This window comes from Jaculus jaculus, chromosome 4 (genome assembly GCF_020740685.1).
Source record: "Jaculus jaculus isolate mJacJac1 chromosome 4, mJacJac1.mat.Y.cur, whole genome shotgun sequence".
NCBI lineage: Eukaryota > Metazoa > Chordata > Mammalia > Rodentia > Dipodidae > Jaculus > Jaculus jaculus.
In genome coordinates this window covers 5910081-5935160 of record NC_059105.1, presented here as the reverse complement: position 1 = coordinate 5935160, position 25080 = coordinate 5910081, and the positions used below count along the sequence as shown (strand labels likewise).

The 25080-nt window shown below is 41.2% G+C and overlaps 1 protein-coding gene and 1 non-coding gene across 2 annotated transcripts in view; both read left to right on the top strand.

The window, feature by feature from the left end:
- Positions 1-25080, top strand: part of Col4a3 (collagen type IV alpha 3 chain) — a 154172-nt gene that overhangs the window by 84542 nt on the left and 44550 nt on the right. The window contains exons 14-28 of the mRNA XM_045146849.1: positions 80-142; positions 510-569; positions 1742-1786; positions 2363-2416; positions 3698-3739; positions 5577-5661; positions 8093-8128; positions 10556-10720; positions 13604-13696; positions 14440-14535; positions 17050-17120; positions 18512-18694; positions 19565-19733; positions 21513-21605; positions 22355-22456. Coding sequence (XP_045002784.1) covers positions 80-142; positions 510-569; positions 1742-1786; positions 2363-2416; positions 3698-3739; positions 5577-5661; positions 8093-8128; positions 10556-10720; positions 13604-13696; positions 14440-14535; positions 17050-17120; positions 18512-18694; positions 19565-19733; positions 21513-21605; positions 22355-22456 — 1357 coding nt within the window. The remainder of the gene's footprint in view (positions 1-79; positions 143-509; positions 570-1741; positions 1787-2362; positions 2417-3697; positions 3740-5576; positions 5662-8092; positions 8129-10555; positions 10721-13603; positions 13697-14439; positions 14536-17049; positions 17121-18511; positions 18695-19564; positions 19734-21512; positions 21606-22354; positions 22457-25080) is intronic.
- LOC123460341 lies at positions 11961-12067 on the top strand. The gene has a single exon (XR_006636906.1). It is a non-coding gene; the product is annotated as a U6 spliceosomal RNA (small nuclear RNA).

Here is a 25080-nt window from a genome sequence, read left to right as displayed (position 1 = left end):
AGAGGACTTTTCCAAATGTAACCAGTATAACCTTGTCTGGTTGGTTTGTGATAGTGACCTTGAATTGTTCTTGTGGCAGGATCTCAAGGGAGAGAAGGGCGACAAGGGAGAGATGGGCGAATCCGGACCTCCTGGGCCTCCGGTAGGTCACTCACAGTCATGTCGTCCCTGTGACCCAGAAAACAGAACCTCAGTAGATGCTTTGATGTGTGCTCAACCTGTAAGTCTTTACGTTAACTAAAACGTGTAACACCTGGCCACAGAGGTCACGAATGTGCTAGAATTATGCCGGGGACATTTCTACCTTAATCCTTGCGCTGGTTTATGCATCTGCCTTAGCTTCATCACCTGCGCTTTAACATGTTTTAAAATGAATACTCAGGAGTAAGATTGCTCTTTTAGATTGTTTAATTTAAATATGGAAGCTAGAAGGGACAGATTAATTTTTAAAAATCCATGTTGAAAAAAAAAATCTATTTCTAAAGTGTTTCATGCCTCTAATCACACAGGGGCCACCTGGAGACTCATATGGATCTGAAAAGGGCGCCCGTGGAGAGCCTGGCCCTCGGGTAAAGTGGAAACTCAGCAGCACACACAGCCGGCATTGGGTAGAGCCTAGGAGTCTGGGTTGCAGAATGAGACGCCCAACTCCAACTAGCTGAAGTCAAAGAGAGTCATCTTTTAAGTTGTGATAGTTGGGGGTTTGTGTCAACTATCTGAGACGTTCAAGACTAAAACAGGCTTTGCGGACTTCAGAGCCTGCAACAAGAGGCAGGATTTGCACCCCTACTTCTTCCTCTCTGTATATCATGACATTCCATCCTCCAGCATACTATGTTCTTCCATATGAGGGCAGAAAGAGAGGCCCAGCCGCAGAGTTTCAGGCTGAAGGGTTCTGAGGAGAGAGAATGAATCTTTCTCCCACTGTCTCTACAGAAAATTCCAAAGACCTTATCTAATTGACCAGCTTGGTCATATCTCTCATTCTAGAACAATGACTGTATCCAGGGAAAAAGGTCTATGATTGGCCAGCTGATGGGCAAGGAATTGCCACCTCTGCCAGAGCCACCCAGAGTAGCTTTCCAAAGGAAATGGAGAATAGTGTGGCCAGAAGTGGGGCACTGAGAACTTCCCCACCCAGCTGCGTTTGGACAGATTTCATTATGCACATTGTGTAAAAACCCTAAAAGTATACACTGGGAGGAAAAGTGGGTGTTTTCCCTAAGGAAAAATTTTCATCTTGCATGCTTTAACTTTATTACAAAGGGTACATATCTTAATTAACAAAAGGGGGTACATATCATAATATTTCATCTGAAAGCCATGTGTGTTCAGATGCCTCAATATGATGTATGTATGCACACACACAAACATATATATGTGTATATACATATATACATATATGTATATATATATACATACATACATACATAAATAGCTAGGGTTACAAAACTTTACAATTCAAATTAATAAATTGTGAAGACTTCCTTCTTTCCACATTTCTTAATTCACTTCTCTGCTCAGTGCTTCCCTGATGTCCTTCTAAACTTAGGACGGACAGCATGGACTCTAGTAAAGGCTGAGCTCCCTCTCTCCCTTCCTTGTGCTCTGACATACCATTCGGACTGTCAAGAAATGCTCACTGCCTATTCAGTGGAAAGGAACGTCACTCAGGCTTTTTTTTACTTGAGATCAAGATGTGATTATAACAGATTCATTAACTTTCCTGTTTCTGTTTTAGGGCAAACCTGGGAAAGATGGTGCACCTGGCTTCCCTGGAACCAAGGTAAATACTTGACATGGCTTGTTGACATGGTGAAAATGGCAGTGATACCAGATGGAGGACTTTTGAGAGTCACCAGTAGCTGTATTTGAGAATTATAAACATTCATGATCACCGTGGAGAGAGGAGAGACGAACACATTATAACTTAATGTGGATGAATCTAGAGAACAGTACATTAAGCTATTTTGAAGTCGACAACACATTATTGTTGACTCCTGGCATTTTTCAATGAAACCATTCTACCAAGTAAAAGTACCTTTATTACCATTGTCCGACCTCTTTTTGTCCCTACCACCCACCACCCCTCCAGCCTCTGGCATCTATTCTCTCTTCTAAGAGATAGGTTTCTTTAGATACCACATCTGAAAATATTGAGCAGTATTTGCTTTTCTGTGCCTGGCTTATTTCACTTAACATACAATGTGATTATGAATCTCACAATCAATATGATTCTTGTAACTACTATGTGTCAATTTTAAAGATAAATAAAATTTTTTAAAGTCAGATTCCCCATGCATCGTACAGAAGCAACTGATTTATGTCTTTTGATCATTCCCTTTTTTTGTTGTTTCTTTAGGGAGCAAAGGGCAACAGGGGTCTTCCTGGGTTAATGGGTGAAGATGGCATTAAGGTAATTTTCTCCCGGTCATTTCATCTTTAGTCCTTTTTAACTGGTTGAGCAGTTTCCTTCCTTCCCAAGAACAAGGAATTGCAATCACAGACTTCATTAAAATAGCAATATATTTTATTAGAAAGCAAGGAGAGGGCTGGAGAGATGGCTTAGCGGTTAAGCGCTTGCCTGTGAAGCCTGAGGACTCCAGTTCAAGGCTCGATTCCCCAGGACCCATGTTAGCCAGATGCACAGGGGGCATATGCATCTGGAGTTCATTTGCAGTGGCTGGAGGCCTTGGTGCACCCATTCTCTCTCTCTCTCTAAAAAATAAACAAAAAAAAAGCAAGGAGAAATGTTGCTAGGAACATATAATGAAGCTGCTCTATGTGATCAAAGCTGGGTGCCTCAAGACTCTCTGGTGCTGTTCAGCTTGTTACAAGGAAGGAACTGAAAAAGCCCTACAGTGGCAGGATGCATCTGGTCATTTGAGGTTTAAGTGTAGGCTGGGCCCTTGTCCTCAGCCTCAGCCATGCATGCTGAAAAGTCATGATGAACATGGCAATGCTGCGTGAGTGTGCTGCAGACAGTCAGAGATCTTTCCCATATGGAGGTATATGTTCACATTGAAGGTTTGGCCTTTAGTAATATCACTCCTAGTTGAGCTCTGTAATGCACTCTTTTTTAAAATTTATTTATTTGAGAGCAACAGAGAGAGAGAGAGAGAGAGAGAGGTAGAGAGAGAGAGAGAGAATGGGCACACCAGGGCCTCCAGCCACTGCAAATAAATTCCAGATGTGTGCGCCCTCTTGAGCATCTGACTTACGTGGGTCCTGGGGAATCGAGCCTCGAACCAGGGTCCTTAGGCTTCACAGGCAAGTGCTTAACCACTAAGCCATCTCTCCAGCCCTGTAATGCACTCTTGAAGCAAAGGAGGTCGGTGCAGCTAGGACACTGGCCGGTGAACACAACCGCATCCTGGTTTTGCTATAATCTGAGTGAGAAGGTGGCCATGCCAGGCCTGGGAACATCCAGTGAAGGTGAAGTGGGAGAAGAATAAACCTGGGGAACAGACAGAGTAACAACCCCTCCTTCCCAACCTTGTGGATGGGATTCCTGACTAGACAGGGCTCTTTAGGAAGATAATTAAAAACAATGTCTGTTTAGTTTTGTTTGTACATTATGCCTAAAAGGCATGACTTTCAATATTAATTTATTATTCTACTTTGCATTTTGCTTTTTAACTATGGAGAATACTTTTGAATTTGCACATTCCTAATTTGTAACTATTTTTCAATATAGGGATGGAAAGGGGACATTGGCCCTCCAGGATTTCGTGGTCCAGTAAGTGTAACTAGAGATAATAGTGTCAGAGATAAGTTCTTCAAAGTATTCTACAAATTTCACACACACCTTTCTCATTCACTGTTGTGATGAACAGACCAGCATTTAACTTTTGATCAAACTGTGTCAAAAATAGCTATTGTGGCTCAGACCTTTAATCCCTGAGATAGGAGGATCGCTATGAATTCAAGGCTAGCCCGAGTGAGTTCCAGATCAGCCTAGGCAAGAGTGAAAGAAAGCCTATCTAAAACAAAGCAAAACAAAAGAAATAGCTATTGTCCTTATTCATCCATTTGACAGTGCTAAATATTTCTGTTTGATTCTATCTGGTCCGTTGAATGTACTAGCAAAGACCATCTTCAGTTCTGGAGAAAAGCAGCTGGGCCCAGTCACACTGAGCCCAAGTGCTCTGCGCTCTTGGAGGAGAGCAGGAAGGCTGCTCTGGAAGGAGAGAGGCAGTGAGTTCCTCTTGCCTCCTCCTGGGCCCACCCCCCACCAGCCTGCAGAAGCTCAGCCACCAGTTTGCACAGCATCAACAAGAGCCAATGTCCCCAGCCCGAGCTCCACAGACTGGGGGTGCGCCCCTGCCTCACACGCACTGGATGCCATCTCTGTTCTGGCACTGTGGGCCTCAGGAGAAGAGGGAAGGGAACCCCAGTCCCTCAGCGTTGGCCTCAGCTCCTACCTCCACTGCCAGCAGCTCTCACTGTGCTGAGCAGGGCTGCTGTGTGTGATTTGCTGGCTGGAAAATGGCCCAGGATGGTGGTCATGGATGGATGGAAGTATCAGCTGATTAAACCAAAAGATGAACTTCTCAGACTCCTTAACTAAACTATGTAATTCAGTAAATGAAGCTCTGCATCTGTATACTTAAAGCAAATGATTCCAACCCAAGTAATCCCAAAATGTTTTTACAGGCCTGCGATGAATCATGTTAAATAGGCTACTGTTCCAAAGCACAGTAGCTCAGAGTCTAATACCTGGCAGTGCACACATACCATTATGGATTTTATCATGGCTACTAAATCCTGACCAGTGGGTCTTCCTTCTTTGTCTTTAAACAACAAAGTTACCGGCCCATACAATAGATAAAAAACAAAGAGTTTAATAAATAAGTTTTAGATTTCCATCTGTCTCTCAAATTAAATGTACAAACTTCTATGCAAAATCTATTTTTCATTGTATTTGAAAGGAATTCTTAGCATTCCTAGTTTACTGTGTATTTTATTATGCCCAAATTTTATATGACTCTTTTTCAGCCTCAACTAACTTAAAATGAAGCTTTGTTTAGGAAGCAAGTAGTTAAGGAGACCAGTACACCCACTGAGCATGTCAGAGCTATTTGCCTTGATTCTCCTAGACCAATTGTGTCCTGAAATTTAAAGAAACTAATATACAGTATTTGTGAATGTTTGAGTCCCATCATACTTTGAAAGAAAGTTAGTTCATTGAGAACAGCATTTTAAATCAGTGAAATAAAATGGCATAATAAATATCAGAGTTGATCATGTCATGATAGTGTTAGCACTTCATGAACTCCTATAGATAAATATGCATGTTAATGGGTACACATAATCGAATGGGCTATATCACATCATGAATTGTGTTTCTAATTGAATGTCCATGAAATATATGATAATACCAGAAATGACAGCTTTGTCTTGAAATTAATTTACCTAGCTGTGCATGACCATCACATTCCTGCTAACATATAAATCTATGAATTCAGAAAAATAAGAGAATTCTCTTTTAGGCCAAAATAAAGTGAAATAACTGTATTGGTGAGAAATCCATAAATAGTCATCCTTCTTCTTTATTCATTTTCCTCTCCTTTAAGACAGAATATTATGACACATACCAGGTGAAGGGGGATGAAGGAATGCCAGGCCCACCTGGGCCCAAAGGACCTCGTGGCCCACAGGGTGAGAATGTGCGGCTCCTATAACCTTTGCTGATCATTGTTGTTTTTCAAGGTAACAAGTAGCATGCTAGCATGTACTTATGGGCCTGAGATTTTCAGGATGAGGGGGTTAAAGAGAGGTCCGATTCATGAGCAGGAAGATAGAATATAATATACACATGGTAATATACCAGTCACGACAGCTTTAGTGTTTCCTAATTTTCCTATTTTACATGAAAATTTTTCTAAGTGGTATACCACAGACATTAAGTAAATTATCCTCATATAGAAAAGCGTGAAGGCCAAGTTGGCAAGGCCGCACTGACATGGACGAGATCAGGAGGCAGTGCATAAATCAGCAATCTGGGTGTTAGTGCAAGAGAATGGAGAGCCAGTGACACACATGAGCAAAGCCAGCCTGGTGAGACGGGAGGCAGGGTGCAGCCCTGACTCTGGAGCCACGGCCCGTCCCCGGAACATCAGTTTAGGCCAGATGTGGGCATTCACTATCACCCTGGGTGGGGGGAGGAGGGGAGGTTCTTGGCCAGTAGCTCTCACCCCTGGTTACACTTAGAATCCTGAAACTAATGACCCTATCAACATGTCATCTCTGCAGTTCTGATTTCATTGTCGAGAAGGTTCCTAACACAGATGGAAAAAAAAACTCCTTAATTTTTTTCCAATGCTTAGACAGGATTGAGAAGCATTGACATTGATAAATATGCATCTTAATGTGTACACATAACAAGCAAGTTACAGACACAAATAAGATTCCAAAGGAGAATTTTGATTAATGTAGTAAAATTTCCCAGACTATTTAAATAAAGTGACATATAAACATAGACATTGATGCAGACATTTTCAGGATATGGTGTGCTCCCATTAATCACTCATTCATGTGTGTATTTATAATGTGTATATAAAACTATAATTATATAACTGCATATCAAGTAACAATCCCAGCAAAAAAAATATGCCTTGGTGAGGCATGGTGGTGTACGCCTTTAATCCCAGCACTCGGAAGGCAGAGGTAGAAGAATCACTGTGAGTTTGAGGCCACCCTGAGGCTACATAGTGAATTCCAGGTCAGCCTGAGCTAGAGTGAAACCCTACCTTGAAAAACAAAAACCATATATATATATATCTGGATTCTTACAGGCTAGTAGTATTCTGAAATTTAAAGAAACAATATATATATTTAAATATATATATTATATATTATATATATATATATATATATATATTTGTTAATGTGTGGATCTTACCATACTTTGAAAGAAAGTTCATTATGACTAGCATTTTAAAACAGTAAAACACAATAGAATATTAAATATCAGTTGATTATAATGATGGCCATATTTGATGATATTTTATCTTCTATATACACATGTAAACATACATAAGTATATGTGTATTTGTGTATTCAATGTGCACATATGAATGTGTACTCTGGGCTCCATCATAAAGTGTATTTCTAGTTGACAGTCCATGGAATAGATGATACCAGAAAGGTCAGCATTTTCTTCCATGTGATCCCTCAAGAAAATGCCAAACATAAAGGTGGCACAATTAGCTTTTTTAAAGAAAAAGATTTTACTTTTATTTATTTATTAATTAGAGACAGAGAGAGGGAGGGAGAGAGAGAGAGAGAATGGGCGCGAGAGAGAAGGCCTCTAGCCACTGCAAATGAACTCCAGACACATGCGCCCCCTGGTGCATGTGGCTAAGGTGGGACCTGGAGAATCAAAAAAGGGTCCTTAGGCTTTGCTGGCATGCACCTTAACCGCTAAGCCATCTCTCCAGCTCCACAATTAGCTTTTAAGTGGTAGACACCTAAGGCTAGTTCCCTCTTTCCAATTTAGCTAAATAAGTGATGTTTCCTAGTATTTATCTGTGTGAAAGTGGATGTGGGATATAAAAGCTCTTCTTAGGGGCTGGAGAGATGGCTTAGCAGTTAAGGTGCTGGCCTGTGAAACCTGAGGACTCATATTTGACTCTCCAGATCCCATGTAGGCCAGATGCTCAGGGTCACAAGCGCTCAATGTTGCACATCCTCATAAGGGATGCATGTGTTTAGAGTTGATTGTAGTGGCTGGAGGCCCTGCTGTGCCAATTCTTACTCTCGCCCCTCTCTCTCTCATTAAGAAAAAGTCCAGTCTGTTGTGCTTGCCTCAAAAAAAACCTATATAACAATGATTATGATGACATTATTGCACATGATTTCAAAAAATTGACCAGGGGCCAGGTGTGGTGGTGCACACCTTTAATCCCAGCACTCGGGAGGCAGAGGTAGTAGGATCTCCATGAGTTCGAGGCCACCCTGAGACTACACAGTTAATTCCAGGTCAGCCTGGACCAGAGAGAGAGCCTACCCCCAAAAAACAAACAAACAAAAAATGGACCAGGGTTCATGTATGTTTTGTAAGCAATTAATTCATGTTATGTGTTTCCAGGTTCTAGTGGCCCCCCTGGAGTTCCTGGAAGTCCTGGTACGTTTATGTGCTTTGAGTATAAATGTAAATGCTATTAAATAGGAAATACCATTGTTCTCGACCATGTTCACATCATTTATATGACAAATTTACATTTATTAATCTAAACATGTTTATAGCTTGTTATTTTTGTGTGTACATTAGAAAAAGAAACAAAAGTTGATATAGATTGATAAAAGAAATTCTCTTTTTTTTTTTTTTTACTTCTCAATGGTTTTTAACTAAGTTTAAGTTTGTCAGGGAATTTTCACAGTAACTTTAAGGTATGAGCAGGAGCCCTGAAACCCAGAGGCAAGTCAGAGAAAACAATGATGTCATGACAATTAAATTGGTTGAAAATGGCCATTTTCATCATGTCACAAGCTTTACAAAGATATGTAGGATATACTTTTCTGTCTATTTTATGAGAGCGAGTGAGAAGCCAGGGCCTCCAGCCACTGCATCTGAACTCCAGACACATGCTCCACCTGTGCACCTGAATGACCTTGTACATGGGTCACCTTGTGAATTTAACTTATGTAGTTGAACATAGATCCTTAAGCTTTGCAGGCAAGGGCCTTAACCACTAAGAAATCTCTCCTGCCTAAATACACTTTTCCTATAAAGTTTTATATTTCAGCCTCTAGTCATTCAAATGTTTACTTTCTGGGAAGGAATGGTATTAGAGATGAACACACAACAGCCCATCAATGATGACGACCACATTCTTTGTTGTTTTGTTTTTGCATATGTATGCATGTGGTTGGTATGGATGTGTATTATATGGAGGCCAGAGATCAATGTCATGTGTCTTCCTTTATCATGCTCCACTTTGTTTTCTTGAGACAGGGTATCTCAAAGGGTCCAGAACTCACCAACTCAGCTATATTAGCTAGTTTGAAAGGCCTGGGAATACTCCTCCTCCCCAGCACTGGAATTAAAGGTGCACACCACCATGACCAGTTTTTATATGGGTGCTAGGGACCTGAACTCAGGTACCCATGCTTGTGTGGAAAGTGCACAACCTAGTGAGCTATCTCCCCCATGTTGCCACATTCTTTTTAGAAAAAAATTTAAAAGACATCTAAATAGATAAAATCATGTGATAAAAAACTTGAAAAATATACATAGAGTAGATATCCCCTGAAGCTGTAATGGGCAGCAAGATAGTTTAGAAGTATGGCTCAAGATTCAGGAAGACCTCTTTCTTCCTGCCAAGCCCCTAAGAAAAGGACAATTTCCTTTCAGAAGCCAGTGAGTAGAAAATTACAAAGTTATGAAGGAAACAGCAATAAGACAATCTCAAGAAATGAAGGCTGGTTCAGAAGACGTCACATGGGCACAGCTGCCTGTCCATATTTCTAGGGCTCAGGAGATGGAATTATGGTTCCCTGGGGCAAGTTGATCAGCTAGACTAAATGAATTGGTAAACTTGAGGCTCAAGTGATAATGTGGAGTGTGATTAAGGAAGAAAGGAAGACACCAGTGTTCATGTGCCCACAATGTGTAAATGAATCCCACACACATGTGCTGACATACAAGCACATACGCATACACATGTAGGTATAACACACACACACACAATAAGAATTTTTCTCCTATGGCTGGAGAGATTGCTTAGTGGTTAAGCGCTTGTCTGTGAAGCCTAAGGACCCCGGTTCGAGGCTCAGTTCCCTAGGTCCCACGTTAGCCAGATGCACAAGGGGGCGCGCACGTCTGGAGTTCATTTGCAGAGGCTGGAAGCCCTGGCGAGCCCATTCTCTCTCTCTCCCTCTATCTGTCTTTCTCTCTGTGTCTGTCACTCTCAAATAAATAAATAAATAATTTTTTAAAAATTTTAAAAAAGAATTTTTCTCCTAACCTTTGGTAACAACACACTTCCTAATAATTCAACTGTTCATGAGACAAAAGTTCAAGAATGTCCTCTCTTCATACCCTCATTGTCTTTATATTAGGTTTAGTTTTGTACCACCTGGCCTAGCCTGGTCTGATGTCTCTTCTAAGCCATGCCTGCCGTCTCCATCTCCCTTAATGCCAAATACAACTGGCAGGAATGAAGTCATTTGTAACTTTCTCACTTGGGGTACCAAAAAGTATGAACCCTCTGGTTTCCAATAAAACATACCTATAAAATAACATAGGTAGAAGATACTATCACAAGTCCTTGTAGATAAAAAGTATGTCATACATTCCAAATTCTGTTTTATCTTCATGTATTATATGAATTATCTTGTTGGAATGGGCTGTTTTGTAGTTGTACTGTTGTGACCTAACTTAACAAGGCCACAGAAGAAGGAAGCTTATTTATTTATTATTTTGTATGTTTGCTGTACCAATCAATCATACAATTCTTCTAAGTTAGAACGTATCACTCCATTTTAGTTGAAAAATAAGCAAGTATTCATCAGGAAACAATTTAAAATACAACTGATTAATTTCTCCAAGGACCATCAAGACCTGGCCTCAGAGGATCCCCTGGATGGCCGGGCTTGAAAGGAAGTAAGGGGAAACAAGGACCCCCTGGAAGATACACTGTAGGGCCTCCAGGGTACCCAGGCTGTCCTGGTTCACCAGGCCCAGCAGGCCCAGCAGGACCTCCAGGACCTCCAGGTAAAGATAAAAACACAGCTCGCTCAATATTCATTACGCCCATGACATGTATGTGCAAATCAGTGGTAATGACTTAACTCACCACTTTTACATCTATGTGGGTCATTTGTTATTTTTTCAATGATGTATCATTTTCGTAACATCTATGGGAGATGGGACAATACCTTTGCAAATGTCAAATCTTTCCCCAAATGACCCAGATTGCAGAGCAGGAGAAAGGGTAGCACAAGGGCAAAGATGCAAAGAGGGACGGTGATACTTATGTTGGCCTTGGCCAAGTACAACTGTTTAATCCCAGAGTCTGTCTTCTAAGCAGGCTTTCTCAGGACAATCCATCCTCAGAGAGGAAGAGGTAAGAACTGATCTATCGGTCCTATTTCCCAAATCAAACACTTGTCCTACAGCAAAGGGCCATCTCCCACCTCACAGCTAATACATGCACACATTTCAAGTCCTTATTGTCTCTTTCAAAGTGTTACAGGTGGCCACAGTAATACGCAAACAGCATATAGCTAGTGCAGAGCTAAAGGCAACGCCTAGGCCTTGGGCACCTATAGGACAGCATTACCTTTCCCCTAGAAGGATACGCCTGCCAGGCCCTCTCTCTAGAGCCCCCGAGTCCCTTCCTTTCCTTCCCTAAGCAATGACCATCTGTCTCCACTGTGTTGCAGCTCCAAGTTCAAGTCCTGCAGAAAGTTTTCTCTAGGGTCCCATCTCATAGCACTTACGTCACGACTGCAAAATATTTCACATGACCTGGATTTGTCAATTTCCCCTACAGAACTCAAAGCACTCTGAGGTTAGGGACTATGTCTTAGTTTGTTTGAAGCTCGTTGTGTACTGTAGAAAATGGAAGACTGTAGGTATTTGTTGTAGGCAGCTCCACGTTGGTAGGATGAACTTCCAAACAGACACAGTTTATGGGAGGAATGGGATTTATTTCAGATTACAGATCCAAGGGAAGTCCTACAATGGTGGAAGAAGCTGGCCCCCTTGCAGAAAGACACAACCCAATGGCAGCTAGCACCACAAACAAGCACACACAAACCCACGGGAGCAGGGAGGTACAGCATGTAGCAGGGACCTGACGGAACTCAGACTACTACGCATTCCTGTGCCTGGGAGTCAGATCTTCCCCCAGTATCATCTCCTTCCTCCAGGCAGCTAGAGTTAAGTGTTAATAAAACACCTGAGTCTATTGGAGGACATACTACCACAGTATTTAAATTATACTCATTGAGTGCTCGCTCCGGCAGCACATATACTAAAATTGGAACGATACAGAGAAGATTAGCATGGCCCCTGCGCAAGGATGACACGCAAATTCGTGAAGTGTTCCATATTTTTGCACATGCGTCTGGAGTTCATTTGCAGGGGCTAGAGGCCCTGACATACCCATTCTCTCTCTCTAATAAATGAATAAAAAATGTTTATTTAAAAAAAATAAAAATAAAAAAATAAATTATACTCATTGAATTAAGTATGAAATAACTATGCAAATATATGTAGTATGTATAAATACATAAATGCATAACAATACATATAGTTCTGCATTAAGTATACCACTGCCCTCAGATTATACTGTTTAACAATCACCATCCAGGTAGGTTTTTTCTGTTTAATAATTGTGTTGTGGTGCTGGAAATATAATTCAGCCATCCCTGGCCTTCTAGATATGTTAAAGATATAGAAAACTAAAATAATCATTCCTTCAGTCATTAAACAAAAATATTATGGCCTATACCACATTCTAACTGAATTACATGTTTTCTCTGTTACCTTGATGCTTTTACATTTGGGACAGGTTTAGTTATTGTTTGTTAACATGTGGTTTCTTGTCTTTCACTTACATTTGACAGAAAAAGACAGAAAATTAGATCACAGAACATATCATACCAGTTTGAGAGAATGTGCTATTCAATCTAACATGATAGTAGCTGTGAAAGATGGGAACCAATTTCTTGAAGACCTGCTTTAAGAATGACAAAGATAGGCTGAGGAGATGGCTCAGCAGTTAAAAATGCTTGTTTGCCAAGCCCGTTTGCATGTGCTCAGTTCCCCAGCACTCACATAAAACCAGATACAAAGTGGCTCATTTATTTTTGATCCCAGTATATCCAAAGCTTGAGAGCCAGCTAGTCTCACCTTCATGGGCAGTCTGGAAATTTTAGTACATTTTCTATGGCAAAACATCTCAAGGAAGTAAAGCATAGACATCTAAAAGTTGTCCTCTGACCTCCACGTGTGCACCCATACATACACACACATACACACACACACCAATGTTTTTTCAAAAGAATGACAAAGTCAATTGATGTGGACAAGTTATGATGTGGAAACAAATGATCCTCTGTGTCAGAATCCATGTTTTTACTCGATGTGAATAAAGTACCCATAACACATAAGGAAACACGCGCATGAAGATGCAGAGTGATGTTTGGTCATTTGCTCCAAGAAGCTGAAGAGACAGTCTTAGAATGACAGATATGATAACATGGGTTGATTGGGTGACAAAATATCATGTGGCTTTTAAAGAACCACGTCACTATATATAGAAACAAACATTTAAAATCGGAAATGGTAGCACATACTGGCAATGTAATCCCAGAAAATGAAATAACAGCACATCTGTGTCAGAGCTAGTCAGCACGCAGCAGACTTTCCAGTTGTGTATACATTTCTAGATACTCAGCAGCCAGCACTAAGTTGGGGGAAATACATATAAAATTGTACCTGTATTGAAATTTTGCTAATTGGAAAAAATCACAAATAAAACATTATCTGTTTTGATGTTTTTCCAGGGCCTTATGCATGCTCTGAAAGCTCTCTGCCACTCACTTATCTCAACCAATAAAAATGACCCTTAGTGATATCTTTTTATAGGTAACATTGTTTTCCGTGAGGGCCCACCTGGTAACCGTGGACCACCAGGCAATCAAGGACCTCCAGGAACTCCAGGAATCAATGGGCCCAAAGGTTTGTCCAATCTACAGTGCTGTTCTACTATAATACACCATTATATTATAGATTATAGATTATATAGATTATAATACACCATTCCCCTCATCATCACTGAATTTTCTCCTCCCTGAGACACAAGTATCCCAGTCAGGGATGGCTTCTATTACAAACAAGTTAGCTTAAAATATTCACAAATGGGCTGGAGAGATGGCTTAGCGGTTAAGCGCCTGCCTGTGAAGCCTAAGGACCCTGGTTCGAGGCTCGGTTCCCCAGGTCCCACGTTAGCCAGATGCACAAGGGGGCGCACGCGTCTGGAGTTTGTTTGCAGAGGCTGGAAGCCCTGGCGCGCCCATTCTCTCTCTCTCCCTCTATTTGTCTTTCTCTCTGTGTCTGTCGCTCTCAAATAAATAAATAAAAAATTTTAAAAAATTTCACAAATATGTAAATCAGTAATTCATTTAGCACTTAATAAATTATTGGATAATCCTAAAATGAGAGTTTCATCCAACTCACAAGGAAACTGAACAGCACATGTTCTAACCTAGATTCTTAGATATTCCTTTCTTAGAAGAATGACACAACTTGTAAGACAGTGAGCAGATATAACATAAAAATTTTAAATTAATGCATACAGTATCCTGGAATATTTTCACAACAGAAAAGTTTAAATGTAACGAATGGTCATGTGGGTGGAAAACCCCTGTCTTTCTGAGGAGCCAGCCTGGCTGACGAGTGATGCACAGCCTCTGCCATTGCAGGAGAGCCAGGCCTTCTGTGTATGCAGTGCCCTTGTATCCCAGGGCTCCCTGGTCTCCCAGGACTGCCGGGGTTGGATGGCATCAAAGGAATCCCAGGTAAGGAAAATGTGTGAACTTTTGAGGACAGAAGAGGTAACACATGGGAAAGTTAAAAGGTAACAGATTGTCTGGGCATTGGGATGATCTTAGGGGAAAGAATTTCAAAAACGCATAGTGTTGTTAACATAAAGCCAGCCAGAATCACAGAAACATGGTATTTTTCCCTCTTCCATTTTGGCTGATGAACTCTGTTAAAGTATGTTTTCATCCAGGAATTGTAAACACAGATTCCTACATGGGACCAGCAGACAAAGCAAATGAAATTACCATACCAATCAAACACAGCCCTTCTTGGTCCACATTTCGTGTTCCCACTTTTGTTAGACTCGCGGGCACAGGCAGTATTTCTTCTCCTTTTAAGGAGACATACTATAAAAAACTTTGTGACTGTGTCCTCAGTCCTGGAGACAACAGTGGTGAGACTTCAGTAGCCTGAAGGGCACATTTAGGTAGACTGCCAATCATTCAGCTCTGGACTATGGTAGTTGTTGCAGTGTTTTAAGCCCTGTATTAATAAATCTTCAAATTTTCTTGAAAATTTACAAAAAAGGATTTTTATTTGATATCTTGAGTACTTTAAGTTTAATATTACACTAAATCAATACCTGAAAAGAAAAAAACAGATAGAATTAATCAGCTTTCCATCACTGTGACAAATACCTAGGACAAACTACTTATAAAGAGGAAAGGTTGATTTGAACTCATGTTTTAGAAGTTTCAGTCCATGGCCACCTGGTCTTGATGCTCCAGGCCTGTGGTGGCACATGAAAGTTAGAAAGCAGAAAAACAGAGGAAGGGCTGGCTTCCCAATATCCCCTTCAATGGCAGTCCCCATCCCCATGATCTTCCTCCCCACTGGACTCCATCTCCTAAAGGTTCCATCACCCTTCACATCAGAGCCATGGGCTGTCAACCAGCCTTTCAACACATGGCCTTAGGAGGTCATGCGGTATAGTATAAGCCAGTGTTCAGAGGACTATATAGACCATGGCTGGTCCATCATGCCTTGCTAACCCTGTGCCAGAATAGGACTTCCTCCCACTATTGGCCCTGCTGGTCAAATTTCTTCTGCCTTGGTCACAAGACTGCCCATGCACAAGGCTGGAAGTAGAGAAGTCTCACCCCACTGGTTGGGCCTCCTGGCTACCCTGAGCCATGGTACTACAGCGCACTTTTTATTCTACCTTCAATGTCCTTCGAATGCCATCTTCAAATAATTTATCCTTTCCCAGCAAGAGTTCAACTTGCAGAACCCTTGTTATAAGTGTCTTATGTGCCACCATTCTCTAACTTCTCACTCACACCTACAAACAGGTGCTCTCGTGAGTCCCACTTGGAAACTGAAGCAGAGCATGACAAAGCCACTAAGTGTCAAAGCCTATGCTCTAAATCCAGGGGTTCTCCAGAAGTGTGCTCTGGTTCTCCATCCTGGCATTACTTGATTGCTGTACGGTCACCTTCTCTGCAGGGACTAGCGATGTAGGCATTATGAAAACTCTCCCTGGCCATCTGGATATGGAAACATGCATGGTCCCACTGTCCGCTGGACATTCCCATCTGCCCAGGGTCCTTTGCACACACATTCTCCTACCACCCACTGGACATTCATCCTGGCTTAGGTCCTTTGGCAGATCAACTTTCAAAAACAAAAAAGAGACCATGGTGTCAGCTGTGGGCACAAGCAAGAAAACCCCAAACCTCAGAAAAATCTGCACCCATATAGTCATGCAGTTACACTTTTAAGAATTTATTGTAGCTGGGTATGGTATGGTGGTGCACGCCTTTAATCCCATCACCCAGGAGGCAGAGGTAGGATGATTGCCGTGATGTCGTGGCCTGCCAGAGACTACATAGTGAATTCCAGGTCAGCCTGGTCCAGAGCAAGACTCTATCTCAAAAAAAGAAAAAAAAAAGAATTTATCATAAAGGAAATAATTATATAAATTTTGAAAACTGAATATTTAGAGATACTTACTTTAGCATCAATCAGAATGGCCAAAAGTTGCAAAAACAATCTAAATGTCTATAAAGAACAGTTAGCTAAATAAATGATGTCTTACCCCCATAATCATTTACTATGCAGGCATTTAAAATGAAGCTCTATACCTATGTTTATTGCCATGTTTATAGTATAATTCCAAAGCAGTACATATACGAGTCTTAAGAATTAATGGACATAAAAATTTATTATATACATTAAAATTAAGCAAACTATCTCCTGATGGTACATTTGTGGTTGATTTTTATTTACTTCTGTATAATTTTCTTACAAGGACCATGTATTCGTTTACCGTCAGAAAAAAATTAATGTGCCTTTAAAATCACAAAGGTAGAGAACGCTGAGAGGGCGAGTAGGAGGCTAAGGTCCACGGTTCTCACTGACATTTCCTCTCTCAGTTGTTTACTGCCAGCCTCTGGGTGCCCTGGACTGTGAGAGACGCGGCCTGTCTTGGTTCACTGAGGGAACAGCCTCCTGCTGGGCACCATAGTTAATTATGCTTTGCTTTGCAGGAGAACAAGGCGTAGCTGGAGTGAAAGGAAGTTCTGGGTCCCCAGGAAATGCAGGTCTCCCAGGATTCCCAGTAAGATTTCATGGTTATAAAGTTTTGGTTGTTAAAACTGGATGTTTGCCTTGACATAGGTTATCAGCTTGTGGGGTGAACAGTAGGTTTTAAACTCAGAGCACATGGTAGACTTAGCCAACAGTTGTTGATTAGAAGGACACAGGAATGAGTTTACTCATTTGCAAATGATGCTAAGTGGTGTATGAGATAGAAGCAGACAGTGCTTGCTTGGGGCTAAGGAGGGAACGGGAAGTAAATGCAGATAGATGGGAGGGAATGGAAAAGCAGGGAAACCAGTACTAATGCAGGAATAGTAGCATGATTTGTACTTGTGTAATGAATAAATTCCATAGCACATAACTTGTACCTCAAAAAAGCTGTTAGAATTATTGATCATCACTAATTCTATTGATTTTATTTATTTCACTTATTGATATTATTTAAACCAAGTTATTCATAAATTCGGTATAGTGGCTCTCATTTGTAATCCCAGTGCTCAGGAGACTGATAACAGTTTCACCATGAGCTCAAAGCTAGCCTGAACTACAGGGTGAGTTCCAGATCAGCTTGTGCTAGAGTGACAGCTTGCCTCAAAAAGAAAAATTATAATACAGCCCGGCATGGTGCCACATGCCATTAATCCCAGCACTCAGGAGACAGAGGTAGGAGGATCACCATGAGTTCAAGGCCACCATTAGACTACATAGTAAATTCCAGGTCAGTCTGGACTAGAGTGAGACTCTACCTCAAGAAACCAAATAATAATAATAACAACCTGGCTCTGTGGTACATTGGACTTCAGACAGAAAAACCAAAATAAAATTCCTTTAAAAGCTATTCAGAGATGAATGTTAGGGTTACATGCCTATATCATGTTGAACTACACTATCACTGAAGTAATTATTTTTTGTATCATACTGACTTTGTTTTCTGTTTGGGGCATTAAAAACAAAGAAAAACAAATAAAAGGCCTGCAATGATATTTGTGAGATTAAAATATTGTATGTTAAAAGCTGGGTATAGTGGCTTACATCCATAATCCCCCAAATTTTAGAATCTGGAGCAAAAAGATCGCCAAGATTTCAAATCAACCTGGGCTACATTATGAGACATATTTAAAGATATGAGACATATCTTTAAAAATGTGTATTAAAATTGAAAAGTTCTGCCAGGCATGGTGGTGCACGCCTTTAATCCCAGCACTCGGGAGGCAGAGGTAGGAGGATCACCATGAGTTCCAGGCCACCCTGAGACTCCATAGTGGATTCCAGGTCAGCCTGGGCTAGAGTGAGACCCTACCTCGAAAAAAAAAAAAATTGAAAAGTTCTTGTTGATACTGCTTTTAAGACTGACTTCCCAAGGACACTACTAACCAAACAGCAGGCCCACTCATTTCTGTACCACCCTAGGGATTCCCAGGTGCTCCGGGGGCTCCAGGACTTAAAGGAAGCAAAGGAGAAACCTCCCCACCCCAGGGGCAAGTGGGTGACCCAGGGGATCCTGGGACCCGAGGCGTACCTGGGATGAAAGGCTTTGGTGGAATCCCTGGAGCTTCAGGAGCAAAAGGACTCCCTGGACCTAGAGGAGAACCGGTTGGTATTCAGCCACGTTTACCTGACCCCACGTGCGATGAAATGCTCGGAAGTCAGAGACAATGATTCCCTTCACCACGATTCTCTGTTCCAGCTGCAGAACCTAGCATATATGATAGTAATAAGGACCCAAACACATACTTAGTGTTTTGATAAAACAAATAAGTAGCTGTCAATAATGTCACCCAATTAAGACATTATACTGGTAATGACAGACATGTACAAATTACATTTCAATATTTGTATCAAATAAGTTTATAGAAAAGTACAGAAAATGACTAGCAGAGGAAAGTTTTAGTCAATATTTCTGGAGTCATTTCCATTCCACGAAGTGAAAATAAACACATAAAAGACACAATATTTGGGTTATGATAGTTAAATAAAGAGATTAAATGTTTCAACATTTAAAACATTTCAGCTTATGTGTATTGGATTTTTCATGGATAAAATTTCTCATGTGCTCAAGCTAAAATGTCACGGAGTGTCAGACTGAACACCTCTCACAATATACTGTGAGCAGTTTGCACAAACTAGTCATTGAAATACCAGTTTCTCCCAAGGCTAATCAGAACTTTCCAATAAAAAGAATCCCACCTGGATCCATTTGAGGAAACTTAGTTAGCAAAAATAGATTCATCTCTCTCTCTCTCTCTCTCTCTCTCTCTCTCTCTCTCTCTCTCACACACACACACACACACACACACACACACACACACACACAATTCATTTATAGACTCTGTAATATCATCAAACAAATAGGACTTCCTGGGAGCAACCGCAGGAGCAAGATTTCATGTTTGGGGTAAGGGCAGTCCATAGTAAGGAGATATTGTAAGAAAGCACTATCCAAACATGTTCCTGTTGCCACAGGCCCTGAGTGGTGTGAAAGGAGACCAGGGTCTTCCAGGGTATCCTGGATCCCCTGGGCCCCCAGGACCTGCAGGACCAGCTGGACCACCTGGCTATGGACCCCAAGGAGAACCAGGTCCAAAGGGAACGCAAGGAGTTCCTGGAGCCCCAGGACCACCTGGAGAAGCCGGTTGGTTAGTTTTCTTTCCAGTCCTGTTTTCCTAAGGAATGGGTGGATGGTTCCCAGAGCCAGTGAAGTGTCTTCAAGACTAATGAATACATGTGCAAAAAGAACTTGTCAACTTGTAGACACGGAATGAGTATGTAGGCTGTGTCAGAAAATTCATGTGTTTTCCTGTTACTGGCCAGCTCAGGTGTAATAACCTAGACTCCTCCTATGTACAAGAAACATACATGCACGGCATGACTCCGTGCTGAGGGGTGAGTGGGAGTTATTTACAAGAGATCACGGAAACTAATCCAGAGAAGCATCTTTGTGATCTGTAAGTCTATAGGCAGATTATAAATAAAACCTCAAAACCTATAAGACAGGTGAAGGAATATGGTCTGACAAGAGCTGTGGAGTCAGGCAGCTTTCAGATGTACAGGTAGTGAACATGATTCTCTATTCAGAATAAATAGGGTTTTAATGGTGGCCTATGGCTGAGAAAATGATGAAAGGTGAGGATAGCATATTGCTGAGAGTTTTAAATGAATAATGCCACCTCTGCTGTTTGTCTCTGATAAAATTAGTAAGACCCAGTACACCTATGGTCTCCAAGTAATTTTACAGAGTTTTGTTCAGTCATGAAAGTTTTTGAGTGCCATTCCTTATGCCTTGTCAATTGAATCCATGTGTATGTAAAGCTTCTTTTATTTTATTGATTTGTTTTTGTCCACACCTTACTCTGGAGGCCATGGCGCCCATCTAGGGGTCAGTAAATGACAGCACACCCAAGTCCTAATATAACATCAACTGGCTTTGTGCGTCCACATTGTTAAACGCTTGAAGGGAAAATTAGTGATATTCTGTGACACATTAACTTTTATGACATCCAAATTTCTGTGTCCACAAGTGACGTGTAACGGGATATGGCCCGGCTGGACAGTGTGTGCCGCCTCTGCCTGTTTTCACAGGGCAGTGCAGATCAGCAGCGCTGTGACAAAGATCCACACACAAGGTCTAAGTTATTCACTGTCTTGCCCTCTTGACATAGTTGACTGGCTCTTGGACTAATCCGTCATCAGATTCTCTTCTGTTCTTTCCAAATGTGCATCTTTAGTGAAGATGCTCATCACCATAAAATACACAATCAAATTTTCTCATCATATGTTGTAAGCTATATATTTTTCTGTAAATATATGGCTGTATGGACAAAGCTAATCATCAACATGGCTGAATGTTGGCCACTGTGGCCAGGACATTATCTTGAATCTTTTTCTGCTAGGTAATTATGATTTCCACAATGACAGATGAGGAACTTATCAAAGAGGTTAAAGAAATATGCCCAAGCTCCTGGGTCTTATAAATAGAACTGCCAAGCTTCAAACCTAGGCCAGTCTATTTGAGCCACATTTACTGTTTTGTTCAAAATATCACAATGCTTGCCCTGACATGAAAACAATAACTATCCTATTGATCTTTACCAACCTTGCTCCTATATCAGTTTTTGGGACAGACTCTCACTCAATAGGCCAGCCTATTAAAACAAGGCTCAGATAATAACAGATGCTTATAAACATTTATTGACTGAATAAGTCATCCCTAAGCTAATTTTGCAAACAAGTGCCTTTGGCTGCTGAGTCATCTCCCCAGCCCCTAAGCTAGTTTTGAAGTCAATGAAAGTAGGAATTATTTTTTATTTTCCTTTGAATATGGTTATAACTTTCTTATAATAATATTTCCCCACTGTTGTCCAAAACAAGCTTCAAGGTACACCTCAGTCTTATGATCACAAATTTTCTTCAGGTCTTAAGGGAGAACCCAGTATTTCAACACCAGTTCCAGGTCCCCCAGGACCTCCAGGACCCCCTGGTCGTGCTGGTCCCCGAGGCCCACCTGGTGAGTACCACGTTTGCCAGTCTGGTACATAGCATCAGATAGCACCCGTACTCTCCTGAGGAAATAATGCCCTCCCCTTTCAAGAAAAAACATGCATTTTTGTGTTCTGAAAGGGTATACAGGTGAGAATACTGCAGAAAAGCAAGCAGACAGAGAACTTCTCTTGCCCTTTGAGGCTATCCAAATTACTCCCACTGGTGCCTCTTGCATAAAATTTCCAAAGAAAGACTCATATAATTACTTAAGAGGAACTGCAGAGCCCTTCACATATTTAGGTGAGGGAGCAGTTCCTTTGAAACTTAACTCCTTTGCCAAAGTGGTATAAAATGTAATTCGGCATTTATTAATGAAGACATATAATTCAACGCCGGGTGTGGTGGCACACACCTTTAATCCCAGTACTTGGAAGGCAGAAGTCAGAGGATCACGATGAGTTTGAGGCCACCCTGAGACTACAGAGTGCATTACAGGTCAGTTTGGGCTAGAGCGAGACCCTACCTCGAAAACAATAGGAACAACAACAAAAGATATATAATTCAAAATCTGAAAAATCATCTTTAGGAATCAAATTGTATTTTTAAAATTCTTTACTAAGCATTAATCCAGTTGGTTAGGGATGGGAGAAGAGCGAGGCCATGTTAAAATTATTTTTTAATTTCCAAATAAAAAAGGATAGCGCAGAAAAATGTTCTTTCAAAACAAATAAAGAAATATTGCTAATGTTCATGTATGTGGTATGTGTTTTTAAGGTTTGCCTGGATCCATGGGAAAATGTGACCCTGGTCTTCCTGGACCTGATGGTGACCCAGGAATTCCAGGAATTGGGTTTCCTGGGCCCCCTGGACCTAAGGGTAATTTCTTAAAAATACTTACTTATTTGAGTGGGGGGGGGGGAATTACCATGGGATTTTTTTTATAATCATGGAAAATGCTAATAAAAATTTTAAAAAAATACTTATTTATTTGAAAGCAGAGAGATACAGACAGAGACACAGAGAGAAATAGAAATATAGAGATAGAAAATACCATAATATCCTTTAAAGTATTACAATTCTAGGTGTAAAGACAGAATTCACATTGATTTATTTGGCCTCATCTCAATTATATATTTTTTTTAATTTTTTGGTCTTATCTTTACTTATTTATTTGAGAGGGAGAGAGAGAAAGAGACAGAGAGAGAGAGGAAAAAAAATGGGTGTGCCAGGGCTTACAGCCACTGTAAAAGAACTCCAGACGTGTGCACCACCTTGTGCATCTGGCTAACGTGGGTCCTGGGGAATCGAGCCTCGAACTGGGGTCCTTAGGCTTCACAGGCAAGTGCTTAACCACCAAGCCACCAAGCCATCTCTCCAGCCCTCCATCATATTTTTAAAGCATACAAGAAGCTAGAAGATTATTCACTAAAATGGTGATAGCAATTCCTCTTGCTTATAAGGATTTATGTATTTACTTCTGTATTTCTTATTTTTTTATGTTTCTTCACTTTATGCATTTTTTATCTTTTAAAAATTTTATTGACAACCTTTATAAAGATACACAAAATACTATGATCACAAACCCCTCCCACTACCCTTGCCCCTCCCCTGCTCCCTTCCACTGAATCCCTCTTTTTTAGATTTTGTTAACCCTTTTTTTGTACTTTTTATTTTTCATTTATTTTACATATATCACATATGTGTATGCATATCATAATAGGTCATACTCCTTAATCCCCTCACCCTATACCCATGACCTTAGGGACCCTCCTCAATGGGGTTATGGCATTCACTGTGGGGTTCTGGAGCCCTCAGTCAGTCCCTGTGGGGTAGTGCACGGGACCATGCCTTAGGACGTTCCTGGTGTTTACGACTGTTTGCACGTACCCAATTTGTCTTTCTGTGCCTGTGTGACCTTGCTTAGAGTAACTTTCTCCAACTCCATCCATTTCCCTGCAAATATTATTATTTCATTTTTCCTTAATGCTGAGTAGAATTCCAATGGGTATATGTGCCACATATCCATTATCCACTCATCAGTTGATGGACATCTGGGCTGATTCCAGTTCCTAGCTATTGTGAATAGAGCAGTAACAAACATGGCTGAGCAAGCATCTCTGTAGGAAAGAGTGGTGTCCTTAGGGCGTATGCCCAGAAGTAGTAGCTGGGTCAAGTGGCAGACCTACTTTCATCTTCTACAGGAGTCTCCGTACTGATTTCCATAGTGGGTATTCAAGTTTGCATTCCCACCAGAAGTGGATAAGGGATCTTCTTTCCCTAGAGCCTCACCAGCATTTGTTGTCATTAAATTTTTTGATGAATGCCATCCTGATGGGAGTGAGATGAAATCTCAGAGTTGCATTTCCCTGGTGGCTCTTTGCAGTGGGATCAGTTCCAAGCTTCTCCTGGGGGCTAGAGCTGGTACAGAATTCCTCTCTGCATCTGCCCTTCCTCAGATCATAATTTGTTATGGGATAGGGGTGCTTGCAAGGTGGAGGTGACACGTGGAATCCAAGTTGGTCAGCTGATGGAGGCTGACCTTCCCCTGACTTTTGCCCTCCCACACATTTAGCCCTGTCCTAAAACCCAGGCTCTCAACCTGGTCTCACAAAGGTGCGGAGCCCTTCTCACCACTGACCTTCCACTGGTCTGTTCCCCCCCCCCCAGGCAGGTAACCTGGAATGGTGTCTAGCACTGTCAGACATCCCAGTCTCACGAGGTGCACACCCCTGCTCCCCTGTTCCCTTCTGCTGGTTTGCTCCCTTTCTGATAGGTACCCTGGAATGGCATTTAGCCCTCATGTGCAGCCCAGTCTCTACATTTGTTTGGGGGGGGGGTTGTAAGTTGAAAACATGAATTATTAAATCACAAAAAGGATGAAGGGTATACTGCAGAAGAGTGTATGCTTAGCACGCACATGTCTCTGGGTTCAATCTCCAGTTTAAAAAAAGAAGAAAAGGCTGATCCCCTGTGACTGTCAGCCTAAATTAGAAATTAGAGAATTACTTTCCTTTTCTCATCAAAATGGAAACACTCCAAAGACTGCAGATGCTGGGAGTGAATAACAACCTGAGATGCTCCTCTGACAAGCCTGTCAAAGAGACTCCTGTCCAGGCTGACACAGAGAACCTCAGCCTCAAGACAGACTACTGCAGGGAACTGTCGATGTCATGATAACTTCATCTTGGTTTCAGTGTCACTTAAAAACTTTTTGATGTCGCATCTCTTTGGATTAATAGCTATCCATGATTAGAATAATACATCAATTCTGCCCAACTATGGGAATACTAGTTTTAACTTACGTGTTTGAAAACTAAACATAATTAAACCTCATGTGGTCTAAGAATGATTTCAGTCCACCTTGGTGGACTTATTTATTCCTAACCCTCTGTGAAGTAATGGAATCTGGCCCCATATTTTGCCTGGTCCCTCCTCAACACTTAATAAAGTTACATGCTAGTTTTTCAACTTTATGGATTTACTTTCTAGACAAAGACAGT